The 17,270-nt window shown below is 44.1% G+C and overlaps 1 protein-coding gene across 1 annotated transcript in view; it reads right to left on the bottom strand.

Annotated features, from left to right (window-relative positions):
* AGBL2 (ATP/GTP binding protein like 2) overlaps positions 1–17,270 on the bottom strand; it is a 42,913-nt gene that overhangs the window by 6,071 nt on the left and 19,572 nt on the right. The window contains 7 exon segments of the mRNA XM_038563272.1: positions 257–382; positions 3,154–3,220; positions 7,719–7,849; positions 9,670–9,770; positions 10,431–10,557; positions 12,517–12,673; positions 14,394–15,176. Of these exon segments, the coding sequence (XP_038419200.1) occupies positions 257–382; positions 3,154–3,220; positions 7,719–7,849; positions 9,670–9,770; positions 10,431–10,557; positions 12,517–12,673; positions 14,394–15,176 (1,492 nt within the window).

Here is a 17,270-nt window from a genome sequence, read left to right as displayed (position 1 = left end):
CTTTTCCTCTGGAAATCCAGACACGGTCAATACCCAGACCAGAGTACCATTCCAGAATGTAGTATAGAATCAGTGGGTCAAGGCTGACATCTGCTCAGAGATGTCCAGAGGACTCAGGAAAGAGCTATGAACTCAAAATAGCTTCCTTACATCCCATTCCCTTGCTGGTTTAGAGTAAACTTTAACCCCTTGTCCTGCTCCCTCCATGGAATGCTCTTTAACCAGACAGCAGAAGTGGGCAACAGAGCCTTCTTACCGGGGCATCTTCTATTAACTTTAACTCCCGCATCAAATTATTTTTCTGATACTGTTCATTTCGCTGTTTCCTAGTCCGAAGTGGCTTCTTTTTCTTCTTCTTATACATCTTCTTCTTTTGATTCACCTATTCCAGAAAGCATAGAGAAAGTAGTCACTGAGGATTCCCGAGGTACGCCCACCACATGGAACAGTCTTTCACACAACACTCAAGACACGATGGCTAGCCCAGTATGGAGGTCCTCATGGTGCTGAACTGCTGCTGGTTTGGAGAGCAAACAGTTCAGTTACCTCCTTAGCAGAGTCCACTCCCCATTTAACATTCCAAATCCCTCTAGAATAGATATACTGCCAGAGGGGCAGTTACACTAGTAACCAAATATCTGTGTTTTACAATATGAAGCCAGATTACTTACGGCAATAATGTCAGGTACATATAATATTATCAGGTTTGTGGTTAAAAGATTCAGTTTGGTTGGAGTGCCTGGGTGGCCCAGTCAGTTAAGTGTCTAACTCTTGATTTCGGTTCAGGTCATGATCTCAGGGTTGTGGAATTGAACCCCTTGTTAGGCTTTGTGCTGGGTGTGGAGGAGCCTGGCTAAGTTTCTCTCTCCTGTTCCCTCTGGCTCTCCCCTGACCCTTCCCCATCTCCTCACACTCTCTTTCTCTCTAAAAAAAAAGGAAAAAGATTAAAAAAATGTTTTTAAAGATTGTATTTATTTATTCATGAGAAACACAGAGAGGCAGGCAGAGACACAGGCAGAAGGAGAAGCTCCCCTCTGGGGAGCCTGATGTGGGACTCAATCCCAGGACTCCGGAATCACGCCCTGAGCCAAAGGCAGATGCTCAACTGCTGAGCCACCCAGGCGTCCCATTTGGCTCTGACCACAAGGTGGCTTTAATAATTAAGCAAATGAGGCTAAGGACTAATTATCCAGAGACCTATGCTGGGATGAAGCTTATATCGATATTGTTATAAATCCAGCTTGAAAACATTATAGTGGGCAGCCTCTGTGGCACAGCGGTTTAGTGCCGCCTGCAGCCCAGGGTGTGATCCTGGAGACCCGGGACCAAGTCCCACGTCAGCCTCCCCACATGGAGCCTGCTCCTCCCTCTGCCTGTATCTTTGCCTCTCTCTCTCTCTCTCTTTCTCTGTGTTGCTCATGAATAAATAAAGAAAATATTAAAAAAAAAAAACATTATAGGGTCTAATCTGATCTGGCTGGCTCCACCTGACACAGCCTTTTTTTTTTTTTTTTTTTTTTTTTAATATTTTACTTATTCATGAGATACACAGAGAGAGAGAGGCAGAGACACAGGCAGAGGGAGAAGCAGGCTCCACACAAGGAGCCCGACATAGGATGTGATCCCGGGTCTCCAGGATCACACCCTGGGCTGCAGGCGGCGCTAAACCACTGCGCCACCAGGGCTGCCCCTGACACAGCCTTAATCTCAATTTATGATGGAGATATTTCTTAATGCAACTAGGAAATCATGTGCATAATGAACCACAACAAATATTTTGCTGTTTCTAAAGCTCTTATATCATTTACACAAGAAAAAGTCTGTGAACAAGATGGAGCAAAAAAAATTAATATATGGAAGTATAAAAAACTATCTACAACTACACACTTCTTTAAAAAGTATGCATCAGGGCGCCTGGGTGGAGCATGCAATTCTTGATCTTGAGGTGGTGATTTCGAGCCCCATGTTAGGTGTAGAGATACGAATATAAAAATAAAATCTTAAATAAATAATTATGAGTAATTTTTAACAACCTCTCTTAAGATGGTTTTCACTTTTAGTTAAACTCTTTTTCTCGTTTTAGTTAACTTTCTAATAAACATGGAGTCTTCACATTTTTTCCCTTAGATTTTCCCTAGATTTTTATTTTATTTTTATTTTTATTTTTTTAAGATTTTATATATTTATTCATGAGAGACAGAGAGAGAGAGACAGAGAGAGAGAGAGAGAGAGAGAGAGAAAGAGGCAGAGGGCAGCTCTGGTGGCTCGGAGGTTTAGCGCCACCTTCAGCCCAGGGCGTGATCCGGGGATCCCTGGATTGAGTCCCACGTCAGGCTCCCCGCATGAGCCTGCTTCTCCCTCTGCCTGTGTCTCTCTCTCTCTCTGTGTGTCTCTTATGAATAAATAAAATCTTTAAAAAATATTTTTTTTAAAAAAAAAAGAAAGAGAGTCAGAGACACAAGCAGAGGGAGAAGCAGGCTCCATGCAGGGAGCCTGACATGGGACTTGATCCTGGGTCTCCAGGATCAGGCCCTGGGCTGAAGGCGGCGCTAAACCACTGAGCCACCTGGGCTGCCCTTCCCTAGATTTTTTAAAAGGAAAGTTATAGAGGACAAAATGACAGACTCTAGGGTAGGGTAACCAGGTTTGATACTGTTGCTATATTTTTTGCAGATTTTTTTAAAAAGATTTTACTGGGCAGGCTGGGTGGCTCAGCGGTTTAGTGACGCCTTCAGCCCAGGGTCGTGATCCTGGAGACCTGGGATCGAGTCCCACATCGGGCTCCCTGCATGGAGCCTGCTTCTCTCTCTCCCTGTGTCTCTGCCTCTCTCTCTCTCATGAATGAATAAATAAAATCTTTAAAAAAAATTAAAAATAAATAAAAGATTTTACTTATTTATTCATGAGAGACACACAGAGAGAGGCAGAGACAGAGGCAGAGGGAGAAGCAGGCTCCCTGCAGGGAGACTGATGCGGAACTTGATCCCAGGACCCCGGGATCACGCCCTGAGCAGAAGGCAGATGCTCAACCACTGAGCCACCCAGGAGTCCCTTCTACAGATTTTAGTTGGAACATTCCACCAGGAATTACCCAGGAGGATCATCCTTTCCTTAAGGCTGCTACTTCCTGGGTGTGAGTCTGTACCATCTTACCTCATCTGCCATGCTCAATAGGTGAACAGGGAGACCATCTGAGAGGGAACTGTCAGAACCACTGGTGCTGTTTCCAAAAGGAAGGAGGAAAGGAAAATATCTGTTAGTAATGTCTAGGAAGGATAACAACCACCAGACCAGCAGCATGGAGTTAGGATATCCAGTCTGCTTTGCCCTCAATGCCTGGGTTTCAATGACTAAGAATTCTTGACTAGCATGTTCTTCATTCATTCTGTTTTTTTTTTTTTTTTTAAAGATTTTGGGGGGGGGAATCCCTGGATGGCTCAGCAGTTTAGCGCCTGCCTTTGGCCCAGGGCACGATCCTGGAGTCCCAGGATCAAGTCCCGTGTTGGGCTCCTAGCATGGAGCCTGCTTCCCCTCTGCCTGTGTCTCTGCCTCTCTCTCTGTGTGTGTCTCTCATGCATAAATAAATAAAATCTTTAAATAAATTAATTAAATCTTTTAAAAAGATATTTTATTTATTTATGCATGAGAGACACACACAGAGAGAGAGAGAGAGAGAGAGAGGGAGGCATAGACATAGGCAGAGGGAGAAGCAGGCTCCATGCAGGGAGCCCGACATGGGACTTGATCCCGGGTCTCCAGGATCACGTCCTGGGCCGAAGGCTGTGCCAAACCGCTGAGCCACCTGGGCTGCCCTCTTCATTCATTCTGAACATGTATTGCATGCCAGGCAGTGCCTCAAGCACAGTGATGAATGTGAAAGACTCCTGCCCCCAAGGAGTTTGCAATTAATGTGGCAAAATAACTGGCCAGGTGGGCAAAGCTGCCCTTGGCAGTGACTGTAAGAGACTGGAAGATTCTTATTGTGTAGTCCTAGAGAATACCGGGGTACTGTGATTTGTTTGGAAGCATGGCTTGTTTCATTTGTTCCGTCTGGCCAGGACCAGTTCAGAGAACAAGGATCCTACCAAGTGCTCTTTAAAACTGTATTGAATATACACATAAACCTATTTGATAACAAGATATCCATAGGTCAGAGACCAAGAATTGCTTTCATTATCCCAATTCCTGCTTCAAAGGTTGTGGATGCATGTCCAGACTGATCTACAGTCTTCCCCCACAAATGGTCTGCCCCTTTCCTGCAAGGCCTAGGGCTCAGATAATCCATCCTTGCTGCCTTCATCACATCCATTGTTCAAGTGTCACATTACATTTTCCTCTTTCCTGGGGTGTGGCTGGCTAGAATTGGGAACTGCGCTCTACCACCTGGCCTCCATATATTAAAAAATGTCTTAGGCACAAAATTCAGATCCCCTGGGACAAGACGGCATTTCAAACCATCCTTTTGCTCAGGCCTTTCATCCTGTTCATGCTCCCCCTCCCTCTGTTCGGTACACAATGCGGAACCCGACAGTAAGACAGCGGGAAGATAGCCCTCTCTTCTCTGATCTCACTCCCAATTCCCTGTCCTCAAAAGCCTTTTCTAGTCTAAAGAGTAGCCTTTGAGGCCTCCAGATAATAGTCTCTGAAGTACCTTTGGGAGAAAACAGAAAACTTTAATGAACAGGGTAAGAGCATTAGATGCAGTGTGTCCCAGAAAATGTTGACGACCGTGTAGGTGCACACATAAGGAAGGCACACTGAAGCTAGGCCTGGACACTCACAGTCTGCTTTTCTGTGTCATGGTGGGAGTGGACAGGTGGAGCCCCATGGAGGCTGTGATAGATGGTTTCCTGATGCAGACACTGACAAACTGGTTTCAATCATTCTTAACTAAATATATCAGAGCACCCTGCTGAGCCAGCTAGAATGTAGACTTCCTGTTTCTGAGTTGACTCCCCCTGGGCTCTATACTAATGAGTCAACAGGCAGGGGCTTTTTGTTTTTTTGTTTGTTTGTTTTTTAATTTTTTTAAAATTTATTTATGATAGTCACACACGGGGAAAGAGAGAGAGAGAGAGGCAGAGACATAGGCAGAGGGAGAAGCAGGCTCCATGCACTGGGAGCCCGACGTGGGATTCGATCCCGGGTCTCCAGGATCGCGCCCTGGGCCAAAGGCAGGCGCCAAACCGCTGTACCACCCAGGGATCCCGGGCTTTTTGTTTTTGAGGCTGAAAGTGAGAGTGGTTTGTGTGGCAGTCATGGAGAGCTAGGCAGAGAATTCTGGGAGAGAGGAAAAGGCAACATGGTGACTGGGCACACCGCCCGGCCTGATTTAAGGTTCCTATGGAGACATTTGGGAGACGCAGGCAGTAGAACTGCTTTAGGGTCCGGAAGTTAATGTGCCACATAGAGTAGGAGGGAGAGCCATCCCCTTTGCCCTGTCCACTACAGTCTACAGCATAGCCCAGAGATCCAACTGAGGGCACTGGGGCAGGCTTGAGGCACTCTGGCCAGTAAGCTAGAGTAGAAGGTGTTCTTGCACACTTGTGAGATACCCACCCACCTGGGGACTTCCTAAAATAGTTGTGGAGATTATGAGGGTGGGGCTGAGATCCTACAAGTGAAATTAATTCAATAAATATATTTATTGAGCTCTCCCTATGTGCTGGGTAACTGTTCTAGATGCATGAGATACAAAGGTGAACAAAATAAAGATCTCTGACCTTGTGGAACCTACATCCATAGGGGGAAACAGATAATACATAGTAAACTCCATAAAGATGGAAATAACATAGAAGGACTGGAGGTGATAAAATGCTAGAGCACTGCAGGGGGATAGGGAATGAATGGCAGGAAGACAAAGGCAGGAGAGCAAGTGGCCGTATTAGAGTAACTAGGGTAGGCCACATTGACAAAGTTGACACTGAAACAAAGACTTGAAGGAGGGGAGGAATGAGCCATGTAGGTATCTGGCGGAAGAGCTAGTGTAAAGGCCCTGAGACAGGGCAGCTCCGGTGGTGCAGCGGTTTAGTGCCACCTGCAGCCCAGGGCGTGATCCTGGAGACCCAGGATCAAGTCCCGCATCAGGTTCCTTGCAGGGAGCCTGCTTCTCCCTCTGCCTGTGTCTCTGCCTCTCTCTCTCTCTCTGTGTCTCTATGAATGAATGAATGAATAAATAAATAAACAAACAGATAGATAAATAAATAAATAAATAAATAATTCTTTAAAAAAAAGAAAAAGGCCCTGAGACAGAAGAGGGCCTGGTGAGTCCGAAGAAGAGTAAGAAGGCAAGTGTAGCTGCAGCAGTGTATGAGAGGGTGAGGGTAGAGATTATAAGGTATCAAGTGGCTAGATCCTATAGCCTGGAAGTCACTATGGGGTCTTGGATTTTTTACCTCATTTGCTGGCTCCTCCTTATCTCTGTGATCTCTTAGAGCTATGATACTCAGTTTCGACCTAGACCTCCTCTTTGTCCTATCTGCACTTACGCCTTGGAATCTCATCTAGTCTTTTTATTTATTTATTTTTAATTTTATTAATTTATTTGAGAGAGAGACCGTGCATGCGAGCAGGGAAAAGGGCAGAGGGAGAGAATCTCAAGCTGACTCTGCACTGAGTGTGGAGCCTGACGAGGGGTTCGACCTTACAACCCTGAGATCATGACCTGAGCCAAAACCAAGAGTTGGATGCTTAACCGACTGAGCCACCCAGCCACTCCTAGTCTTAAGGTTTAAATATCATCCATCCAGTGATAACTATCTGACCTCTCCACTGAACTCAAACTCATATATTCAATTACCCATCCAATATCTCCATTAAGATTCTAATAGATGTTGGGATCCCTGGGTGGCGTTGCGGTTTGGCGCCTGCCTTTGGCCCAGGGCGTGATCCTGGAGACCCGGGATCGAGTCCCATGTCAGGCTCCCGGTGCATGGAGCCTGCTTCTCCCTCTCCTGTGTCTCTGCCTCTCTCTCTCTCTCTCTATCATAAATAAATAAAAATTTAAAAAAAATTAAAAAAAAAAAGATTCTAATAGATGTCTCTGACTGAACATGTCCAACACTAGCCTCCAGATCTTCACCACTCCCCAACCTTTTCCACCCCGTTGGTCTTCTCCATCTCAGTGAGCAACTCTATCCAACCAATTATGGACTCATTCTCCTTCTCTCATGCTCCATATCCAATCCATAAGAAAATCCTAAGGTTTGAAATTTCAAAATACATCTAGAATTACCCCTACCATCTACATCTACCCCTAACCACTATAACTACTCAAGTCTAGACCACCATCTATATTTACTTGTACTATTGCACGAGGCTCCTAATGAATGTCCCTGCTTACATCCTTCCTCTCTGCAATCTATTTTCCACATAGCAACCAAGGTATTCCTACTGAAACTAAAACCCAAGTCAGAACATGACTCTTCTCTACTTAAAACCTTCCACAGGCTTTCCGTATCCCTTGGAGTAAAAGACAAAGGCTTTACAATTGCCTAAGGGCCCTAGACATACTGCCTGCCCACTTTCTTAACCGAGAAATGAGGCTGTCAAAGAACAGGCACTCAGTATATAGTTATTGAAGAAATGAAATATATTAAGCGTGCTGTGATTTAATCAATATTGTGCACCTGAGGTTCAAAACCAATGATACAGCGGAGCAAATGAAAACAAATAAAAAACAATTGAACTTCTCTGGTTCTTCTCTGAAATGAAGTTACCTGGATTCAATGTCAGACAAAGAGATGTCACTCCAATTTCCTTCTAAATCCATATCTTGTCCAAGTTCATTGAATTTCTTATGGATCTCCTGTTTTAAGAGCTCTTTAAGCTCTGCTAGACACTGCATGAACTGTGGGAGTGAAAAAAAGAGTATTTATGTTTATTCATTAATTTTTTTTACCAAGCATTTTACTCAGTATATGCTGAAAGGCACTTTATTTATTGCTGGGGACATAAAAGATGAGCAGGCTGTCACCTCTGCTAGTAAGGACATGTTAACATAAATTATATGCACTGTAGTAAACGTGTTTCTAGGGCAGAACATTAGTGAACACTGCTTTAGGCACTTTCCCCTGGCTATCAGCGATAGTAAATAATGCAGAGGTCTAATTTATTTTATTTTTTTGAATTGCAAGGAAGGAAACATTAGAATAGTGTTATTCAGATTTTGGCCTATGGCAGATGTGATTTAACAGGCCATGCTGTGGTCAAATTCTCCTCTAAATATGTTTTATTGGGGCACTTGGGTGGCTCGGTCAGTTAAGTGTCTGCCTTCAGCTCAGGTCATGATCCCAGGGTCCTGGGATCTAGCCCTGCATCAGGCTCCCTGCTCTGCAAGGGACCTGCTTTTCCTTCTCCCTCTGCCTGCTGCTCTTCCTTCTTGTGCTTTCTTTCTCTGTCAAATGAATGAATAAAATCTTAAATAAATAAATAAATAAATAAATAAATAAATAAATATTTCATTAAACAGGTGAAAAGTTGCACCCAGAGCAGTACATATCACATGTCCCCAGTGCCCCAACTGAGAGGGGACATAGGAGAAGAGTTAGATCAAGCCCATGAGCACAGACTCCCTTTTAAGAAGCTGAGTGATGAAGGGAAATAGAAATACCATCCTGACTCTCTGTTAGAGAAATGAGACAGAAGGAAACCTGTGCATGAGTCAGGATAGGGGCAGCCTGAGAACATGTGCAGTTTAGGGGAAGAAGTAAGAAGACGAAAACACTGAGGACACAGAAAAAGGAGGAAAGAATGAATGAGGCAAGACGTCGGGGGGAGGGGCATGGCTGGGGAGCTGGCAGGTGCACAAAAGCTGGCAGGGTCAGTTTTGGAGGTGAGAAAGGACTCCTGCTTTTCTGAAAGGCAAAGTGAGGGAGTATGTGCTGATGGATAGTTGGCATGAAGGCTTCTACCTTCTTGGTGAGTTATGAGGTCTTGGCATTTGCTGAGAGTATGCAGGCTTGGGGGTTTTCTTACTTTTATTGATTATAAAAACTTCAGAATGATATTAAGAGGAAAATAAAAACCATCTATAATCTCACTGGGCTGAGACCCAGTGCAACTGATCACAGTAGCATTACCACATTTCTTTTCTTCTTCTTCTTTTTTTTTTTAACAGTAGGGGATCCCTGGGTGGCGCAGCGGTTTGGCGCCTGCCTTTGGCCCAGGGCGCGATCCTAGAGACCCAGGATCAAATCCCACATTGGGCTCCCAGTGCATGGAGCCTGTTTCTCCCTCTGCCTGTGTCTCTGCCTCTCTCTCTCTCTCTCTCTGTGACTATCATAAATAAATAAATTAAAAAAAAATAACAGTAGACCTGCAGGGTGTTTTTATTTTTTATTTTATTTTATTTTATTTTATTTTATTTTATTATTTTATTTTATTTTTATTTATTTATTTATTTAATTTTACTTATTTTATTTTATTTATTTTATTTTATTTATTTTATTTTATTTATTTAATTTTATTTATGTGAAAGAGGGACAGAGATAGCAACAGAGAGCACAAGTGGAGAGGAGAGGGAGAAGCAGGCTCCCCATTGAGCAGGGGGTCTGACATGGGGCTTGATCCCGGAACCCTAGGATCATGACCTGAGCCGAAGGAAGATGCTTAACTGACTCAGCTACCCAGGTGCCCCCATCACCACATTTCTTGAAAGTCCATTTTTACCTTGGTTCGGTCGGGATCACAGAAATCCAGAAGAGTGTCACAAACATGATAACCTAGAGACTTTAGATCCTCAATGGTAAAGTGAGTATCTCTTTTATTACCTGAAAAAAAAATCCATAAACATTTCTTATTAAATCTTAATGAGTTCATCTGTGGTAGGCACTGTGCCAAGGGCTTTATGTGCATTATCTCATTAGGTAGTACCTATAATGCAGGTATTATTACCTATTACTGACAGTTAAAAAAAATGAGGTTTGAAGAGTTAATTAAAAAAAAAAAAAAAGAGTTAAGTAACTGCACCAGGATCACACAACTTGTAAATGGAGCTGAAATTCAAACCTGGATCTGCCTGATTCTAGGTCCCCAGCAACCACTTTGCTCTACTGCCCCAGCAAGGATTACATTTCACACTCATATTTACACTGGTCAAATTCAGCATAAGGAGCAGTTAAGAAAATCCTGTAGGTCAATCATCTCTCCAGCACTCAAAGGGATTTCATGCCCTCTGTACTTTGCTTGGCTTCCCCTTGTCATGCTGACCTACGATATGCAAGAGAACTGGGATCCCTGGGTGGCGCAGCGGTTTAGTGCCTGCCTTTGGCCCAGGGCGCGATCCTGGAGACCCGGGATTGAATCCCACGTCGGGCTCCCAGTGTATGGAGCCTGCTTCTCCCTCTGCCTGTGTCTCTGCCTCTCTCACTCTCTGTGTGACTATCATAAATAAATAAAAATTAAAAAAAAAAAAAAAAAAGAGAACTTACCCAGGGTGGACCCCCCAAAGGTAGATTCCATGGTGTAGCTATTCAGGATCCCCATGCGCCACATCACAACTCGGCCTGTTCCTTCCTTGCACTTTTGCACCTTAAAGTTACAACTCTGAAAAGAGAACTAAAGAGAAACCAAAAGCCTCTGTTAAACCTAAACTGGCAAATGTAAGATGTCTAAGATTCATTTATATGATACAAGAATGGTTTCCTGGCAGTCTATGTATTATTTCCTAAAGTATGCTCCTTAAAATAGTAATTCTACAGGATGTTAACAGGTTTTACAGAAGAGAAAATGAGTTCTGTGGTCATGTTAGTCAGGAGGATGAAGGGTGAACAAAATTACACAGACTTCTTGTGCAGGACTTCTCAGAGCATTTAATATGTTATTGTAGACTGTGAGTCTCCAAAGGAGAGAGAGTACACATTCTACTTCTTACTCCCTGGGTCCCCTTTTTCCCTTCCCCATCTTTCCCAGGGACATTTTCAAGGACTAGGGTTCCTTGAACTCCTATTTGGGAATGCTGGCTTACTTTGGCATTCAAGACACTGGCCAACTTTTCTAAGATTTATTTTCTATTCTTCCCCAACTTGAGTCTTTGGATCCAGCTGAGTGTATCCTCTATTTATGGTTGACGTATGCCTCACCCCTGTAATCTCTGCCCGGAACTCTCACTCCCTCTGACTTACTGTTCTCAGCTCGGAGTTCAATATGCTCCATTGTCTTTCATGACCACTCAACCCTCTTTCCTTATTGAGGTTTGTAACATATACTTGGCACTCATCCCAACCTATCTTATCCTGCTGAAAATGCTTTACAGTTGGAAGGTATGTTTCCACCTAGTGGTTTTTAATTTCTGCACCCTGGAATCCAGGGGTTCTACTGAGGAGCCTCGGGCATTCCTGACACAAGGACTGACGAGGCCAACTAGGCAAGATTCCAAGCCCTCTATCTGTCTTCAATGAGTACAGCTCTGCTTTTAATTGTTTTAGATACTGGGTTCTGAACATCATTTTTAAAATTTTTTATGTATTTTTTTTTACAAGACACATTATTTGGGTGTCATTTTATTTAAAGAAAGAGATCCCTGGGTGGCTCAGCAGTTTAGTGCCTGCTTTTGGCCCAGGGTGTGATCCTGGAGTCCTGGGATCAAGTCCCACATCAGGCTCCCTGCATGAAGCCTGCTTCTCCCTCTGCCTGTGTCTCTGCCCCTCTCTCTCTCTCTGTCTCATGAATAAATAAAATATAAAAAAAAAAGAAGAAAGAAAGAAAGAAAAGAAAAGAAAAGAAAAGAAAAGAAAAGAAAAGAAAAGAAAAGAAAAAAGGAAAGAAAGAAAGGAAAGAAAGAGAGAGAGAGATCCCTGGGGCACCCGGATGGCTCAATCGGTTAAGCATCTGACTTTTGATTTGAGCTCAGGTCATGATCTCAGGATTGTGAGATCGATCCCTGCATCAGGCTCAGCATGGATCCTGCTTAAGATTCTGTCTCCCAGGGGCAGCCCCAGTGGCCCAGCGGTTTGGTGCCGCCTTCGGCCCTGGGCGTGATCCTGGAGTCCCGGGATCGAGTCCCACATCAGGCTCCCTGCATGGAGCCTGCTTCTCCCTTTGCCTGTGTCTCTGCCTCTCTCTCTCTCTCTCTCTCCCCCCGTGTCTCTCATGAATAAATAAATAAAATCTTTAAAAAAAAAAAAAGGATTCTCTCTCCGTCTACCTCCCCCTCTTTATTGAGATACAATTCACATACCATAAAATTCATTCTTTTCACAATTCACAGAGTTGAGCAGCCATCACCACAATCTAAGTTTAGACATTTTCATTATCTCCCAAAAGAAACCCAGCATCTCTCAGCAGTGATGCCACCCTCCCACTCCGCACCAAAGGCAACCACTAAAGGACTCTCTGTCTCTACAGATTTGCATCTTCTGAACATTTCATAGAATCACAAAAATATGGCCTTTTGGGTCTGGCTTCTTTTGTGCAACAAGTTTTCAAGGTTCACCTTGAAAAGAGATGCAAAGTGGCATATAGGATGCAGTGAATTCTTCCTTAGGCAGTGGATGGATAATTACCTTATGTGCTTACCTTATCTGGTGCGTTTTTGCTTAACATTAAAGGAAAGACGCGCTCATGAAGCCAGTACTTGCGATCGTTGTTTTTACAGCCATACAAGAAGATATTATTCTTGCGGCTGTGGCCATGGAAATCACAGTACAAGAGAACCTCCCTTTCTTCCAGAAGTCTATTGAGAGGGGTAAACAAAGGACTCAGTGGACATCCACGTGCATGAAATAATCAAGGACCTTTTATAGTTTCTACCTTAATAAATATGTGGTTGCTGCCTTCCCTCTAAAAAAAATGTCAGGGATCCCTGGGTGGCGCAGCGGTTTTGCGCCTGCCTTTGGCCCAGGGCGCGATCCTGGAGACCCGGGATCGAATCCCGTGTCGGGCTTCCTGCATGGAGCCTGCTTCTCCCTCTGCCTGTGTCTCTGCCTCTCTCTCTCTCTCTCTCTCTCTCTCTCTCTCTGTGACTATCATGAATAAATAAATAAAATCTTAAAAAAATAAAATAAAATAAAAAATAAAATAAAATAAAACAAAATAAATGTCAACCCCTTCAAAGGACCCTATCTCCACCCTCAGCCATTGCATACCCCCACCCTCAAGCAACATGCTACCAGCACTCCTCGCCACTGCCAGCCAGGTACTTGAAATGAAAACGTCCTGATGTGGAAGGGTGTGGTGGGTAGGCCTTGTGTAAGCTGACAAGGAAGTGGAAGAAATCTATTGAAAGAAAGCCCACCCTGGGGCAGACCTGGGGAAAGAGGGACAGAAGTAGAAAGGCTGTTAAGTGTCAGAATGAAAAAGAGAAACAGAGAAAGCCTGGGTTCCTGAATTTCTGGGGCCAGTTCCTGTAAGGCTCAGTTCCTTGGTCTCCTCCTCACCCAGGGCACCTACTCAGTCTTCCAAACATGGTCACCTTCTCCATAATGATGATGATAGCATGAAGAGGATGACAGTAATGACACATAAAACGTTCAGGGCACTGTGCCGAGCAGGTGACACAGATCCTCTCCTTTAATCCTCACAGTTAAACACCTGGGCAGATGAGCCTAGCCCTACTCCACAGACAGGAAGGCTGAAGCGCAGAGAGGTACAATCACTTCCAAGGTCATAGAACCAGCCAGTAGTGACACCAGGTCTCAAAGCCAGGCCTGTCCGACTCCCAAGTACGTGCTCTTAGCCAGTTAGCCTGAAAGCCCAACACAACTCCCACCCTTTCACACAGATCTGGTTATTGGGGGTGTGCACCCACAGATTCTTCTATGCTGTGGTTCCATTCCCTGTAAGATGGGTGCCATTACATCATAGCCTTCAACTGCTTTCACACAGGCTTGGAAAATATGAACTGATTTATTTACTATTCTTTCTCTACGAGAGGCACTACAAGAGGCAATAAAGAACTCAGACTCTGGAACCTGAGAGCCTGTGTTCAAACATCTACTCTGCCACTATTTGGCTCTATGACCTGGGCAAGTTGCTTGACCTTCTGGGGCCTTAATTTCCTCACCACTCACATACTGGGGATACTGACTGTGCCTACGGTCAGAGGTTTAACGTGAAGGCTCAACCTCTACATGGGTCCCATGTGTAAAGCACTGAGAATATTGCCTGCCCCCTCTATACAAACACTGCCTAATTGTTAGGTACTATTATTATTACTATACATGCTTCATGATGAAGGCCTATGAACTTCTCTGACTTAAATGCCTCTGGCTGAAATGTGGCATGTTCAGCTTCAACCCAAAGATGAAACAGGACTTAAAAATTTGAAACTGAACACACCCATATAACTGCAAACAGAATGGTAAAGATGGTCTCCCAAGCCCCGCCCGGAGTCCTACATGAGAAGAGCCCTCCCACCCGGCGTTCAAAGAAGATCAACAGACAAAGGGGCTCACCTTTTGACCATGTTCCTGGTGTACCAGATGCAAGGGAAAGACTCCTTCAGAATGGTTTTGTAATGCCTGTTCAGGTCCCTTCCGGCCAGCGAACACCGGTAATTCCCCACAATCACTCCATCTGGATTTAACATAGGAACTACTTTGAAGACAAAGATATCCCTGAGGAGCTGGGCATCTGGGGAGTTGCTAAGGATGAAGTCCAAAAAGCCTTTCATGATCCAAGAGCCATTACTTTCTCCAGGGTGGACTCTGGCGCTCAAGACCACAGCTTTCTTCGCAGCTGCCTCTCGAGGGGTCCGGGATGGGTTGGTGATGGTGAGCAGGTAGACGGTGTTCCCAGCGAGGCTCCTGCATAATGTTCGAAGCTTGCAGAACTGAGACTGCACCGGGTTGTTCGCCACTGACAGCAGGTAGCATTGCAAGTCAGTGTACGTATAGGGGTAGAAGTGTGCGAAGAAGCAAGTGTCCTGGTCGTGCGGAAACTGAATGGTCCACGTGAGACAGTAAAAGGGCTGCTGTCCATCATCTGTGTTGTTCTTATAGTACCTGATTTCATTTCCTTCTCGCCTCCAGCCAATGTTGTGGGTGTTGGCATCCAGCTCGGAGTACATGAGTGGCTTCATCCCTACAGTATAAAGGCTCTTGGGTTTTAGCAAGTTGACAATGGTGAAGCGGTAGGTAGTATCTTTTCTAGTGTTCTGAACACGAAAATAAAACCACTGAGTGTGTTTGTTTGTGTAGAGGTCAGTTCGCAAGGTGAGTTCATACTCATAGGTATCTCTGCAATGGAGAAAATAGAAGAGTATCTCTGTAACCCCACATCCCTCTCTCAAAAAACAAATCCAAAAAGTGCATTGTTTCCCCCTGGCAAAAATAGATCTTATTACAACCGGAAAGCCTACTACATCAACTATTAATTTTCTAATTTACATAGTTCCCCAACTTACACTATTAGGCTGGTAGAAATTTGGGTAAATATGTTGGCAAATTGAACACCAATAAAAAATAAATTTATAATTAAAAAAAAAAAGAAATTTGGGTAAAGAAAGTTTACTTGGGGTGTTTGGAAGCTCTGTGAGCTTCTTAGTATCTCTCTGGAGTGTTCAGTAGCACTTCAGTACATTTCCCTGAACAGCAGCAAAGCCAGAGCCCTCTGTTGGCTATTGGCTACATCCTGGAGGTAACCACTGTGGAGAAGACCCCTCCACCTCTGGTGTTATTGTACCTTTGATCATTGAGGGGGCACTTCTGGAATGCATTCACCTTATTGAAAAGTAGAAGGATGAGTGTGCAGAAGAGGAAATACAAATGCCAAATCCTGAAAAGATGCTCACCCACAAGCTTAAGTCAAGAAATGCAAATTACAGAGGTGCCTGGGTTGCTCAGTTGGCTAAGTGGCTACCTTCAGCTCAGATCCCAGGGGCCTAGGAGTGAATCCTGCATCTGGGTCCCTGCTAAGTGGGGAGCCTGCTCTTCCCTCCTGCTTGTGCGTGCCTGCTCTATCTCTCTTTTTCTCTCTCTCAGATAAATAAATAAGGTCTTTAAAGAAATAAAGAAATGCAAATTACAGTAGGCTGTTATTTTCCCTCCAACTCATGAATATTCCAGCTTGGGACACAGTCACTCTCACACACTAGTGACAGGAACTGGAATCATGTTCAAGGGCAGTTTAGGAAAAAATAGTGATACTTAAAGTATTCAAACCCTTTGACCTACCAAATTTATTTCTAAAATTTATCCTGTAAAACCACAAATATTTAAAAATATAATGCGGGCAGCCTGGGTGGCTCAGCAGTTTAGCACTACCTTCAGCCTGGGGCCTGATGCTGGAGACCCAGGATCGAGTCCCGCATCAGGCTCCCTGCATGGAGCCTGCTTCTCCCTCTGCCTGGGTCTCTGCTTCTCTCTGTCTCTCTGTCTGTCTCTCATGAATAAATAAATAAAAATCTTAATAAATAAATGATAAAAATATAAATCCTAAGAATGTTAATTCTATTAATTTAAACAAAAAATAGTAAACACCTTAATTTTCTATCAGTGAAGGCAAGGTAAATAAGATATGGAATACCCATAAAATAGAATAATATGAATTGTTAAAAATAAGGACGTAAACCTGTGGTACTACTATAGGAAAACATCTAAAATTTATTAACTGGTGGGCGCTTGGGTGGCCCAGTCGGTTGAACATCTGCCTTCAGCTCAGGTCGTGATCCCAGGGTCCTGGGATCCAGTCCTGCATTGGGCTCCTTGCTGTGAGGAGTCTGCTTCTTCCTCTCCCTCTACCCCCTGCCCCGCCCCTCTGCTTGTGCGCTCTCTCTCTCTCAAAGAAATAAATAAAAATCTTTAAAAGTAAGTAAAATTTATCAATTGGCAAAAAAGCAATTTTTTAAAAGATTTTATTTATTTATTCATGAGAAACAAAGAGAGGAGAGAGTGAGAGGCAGAGACACAGGCAGAGGGAGAAGCAGGCTCCATGCGGGGAACCAGACATGGGACTTGATCCCGGGTCTCCAGGATCATGAGCCCTGGGCTGAAGGCAGCGCTAAACTGCTGAGCCACCTGAGCTATCCCAGCAAAAAGCAATTTGTAAAACAGTATGCATACCATTATCTTATTTTATTTTTATTTTTAAAAAATTTTTTTATTTATTTATGATAGTCAGAGAGAGAGAGAGGTAGAGACACAGGCAGAGGGAGAAGCAGGCTCCATGCACCAGGAGCCCGACGTGGGACTCGATCCCGGGTCTCCAGGATCGCGACCTGGGCCAAAGGCAGGCGCTAAACTGCTGCGCCACCCAGGGTTCCCCATTATCTTATTTTAAAAAATGAGTAATTTCTGTTTGTTACATACACAGAAAAAGGGGGAAAATTACTG

The sequence above is a fragment of the Canis lupus genome, chromosome 18 (assembly GCF_011100685.1).
Source record: "Canis lupus familiaris isolate Mischka breed German Shepherd chromosome 18, alternate assembly UU_Cfam_GSD_1.0, whole genome shotgun sequence".
Lineage (NCBI taxonomy): Eukaryota > Metazoa > Chordata > Mammalia > Carnivora > Canidae > Canis > Canis lupus.
This window is presented reverse-complemented; position numbering and strand designations above follow the sequence as displayed.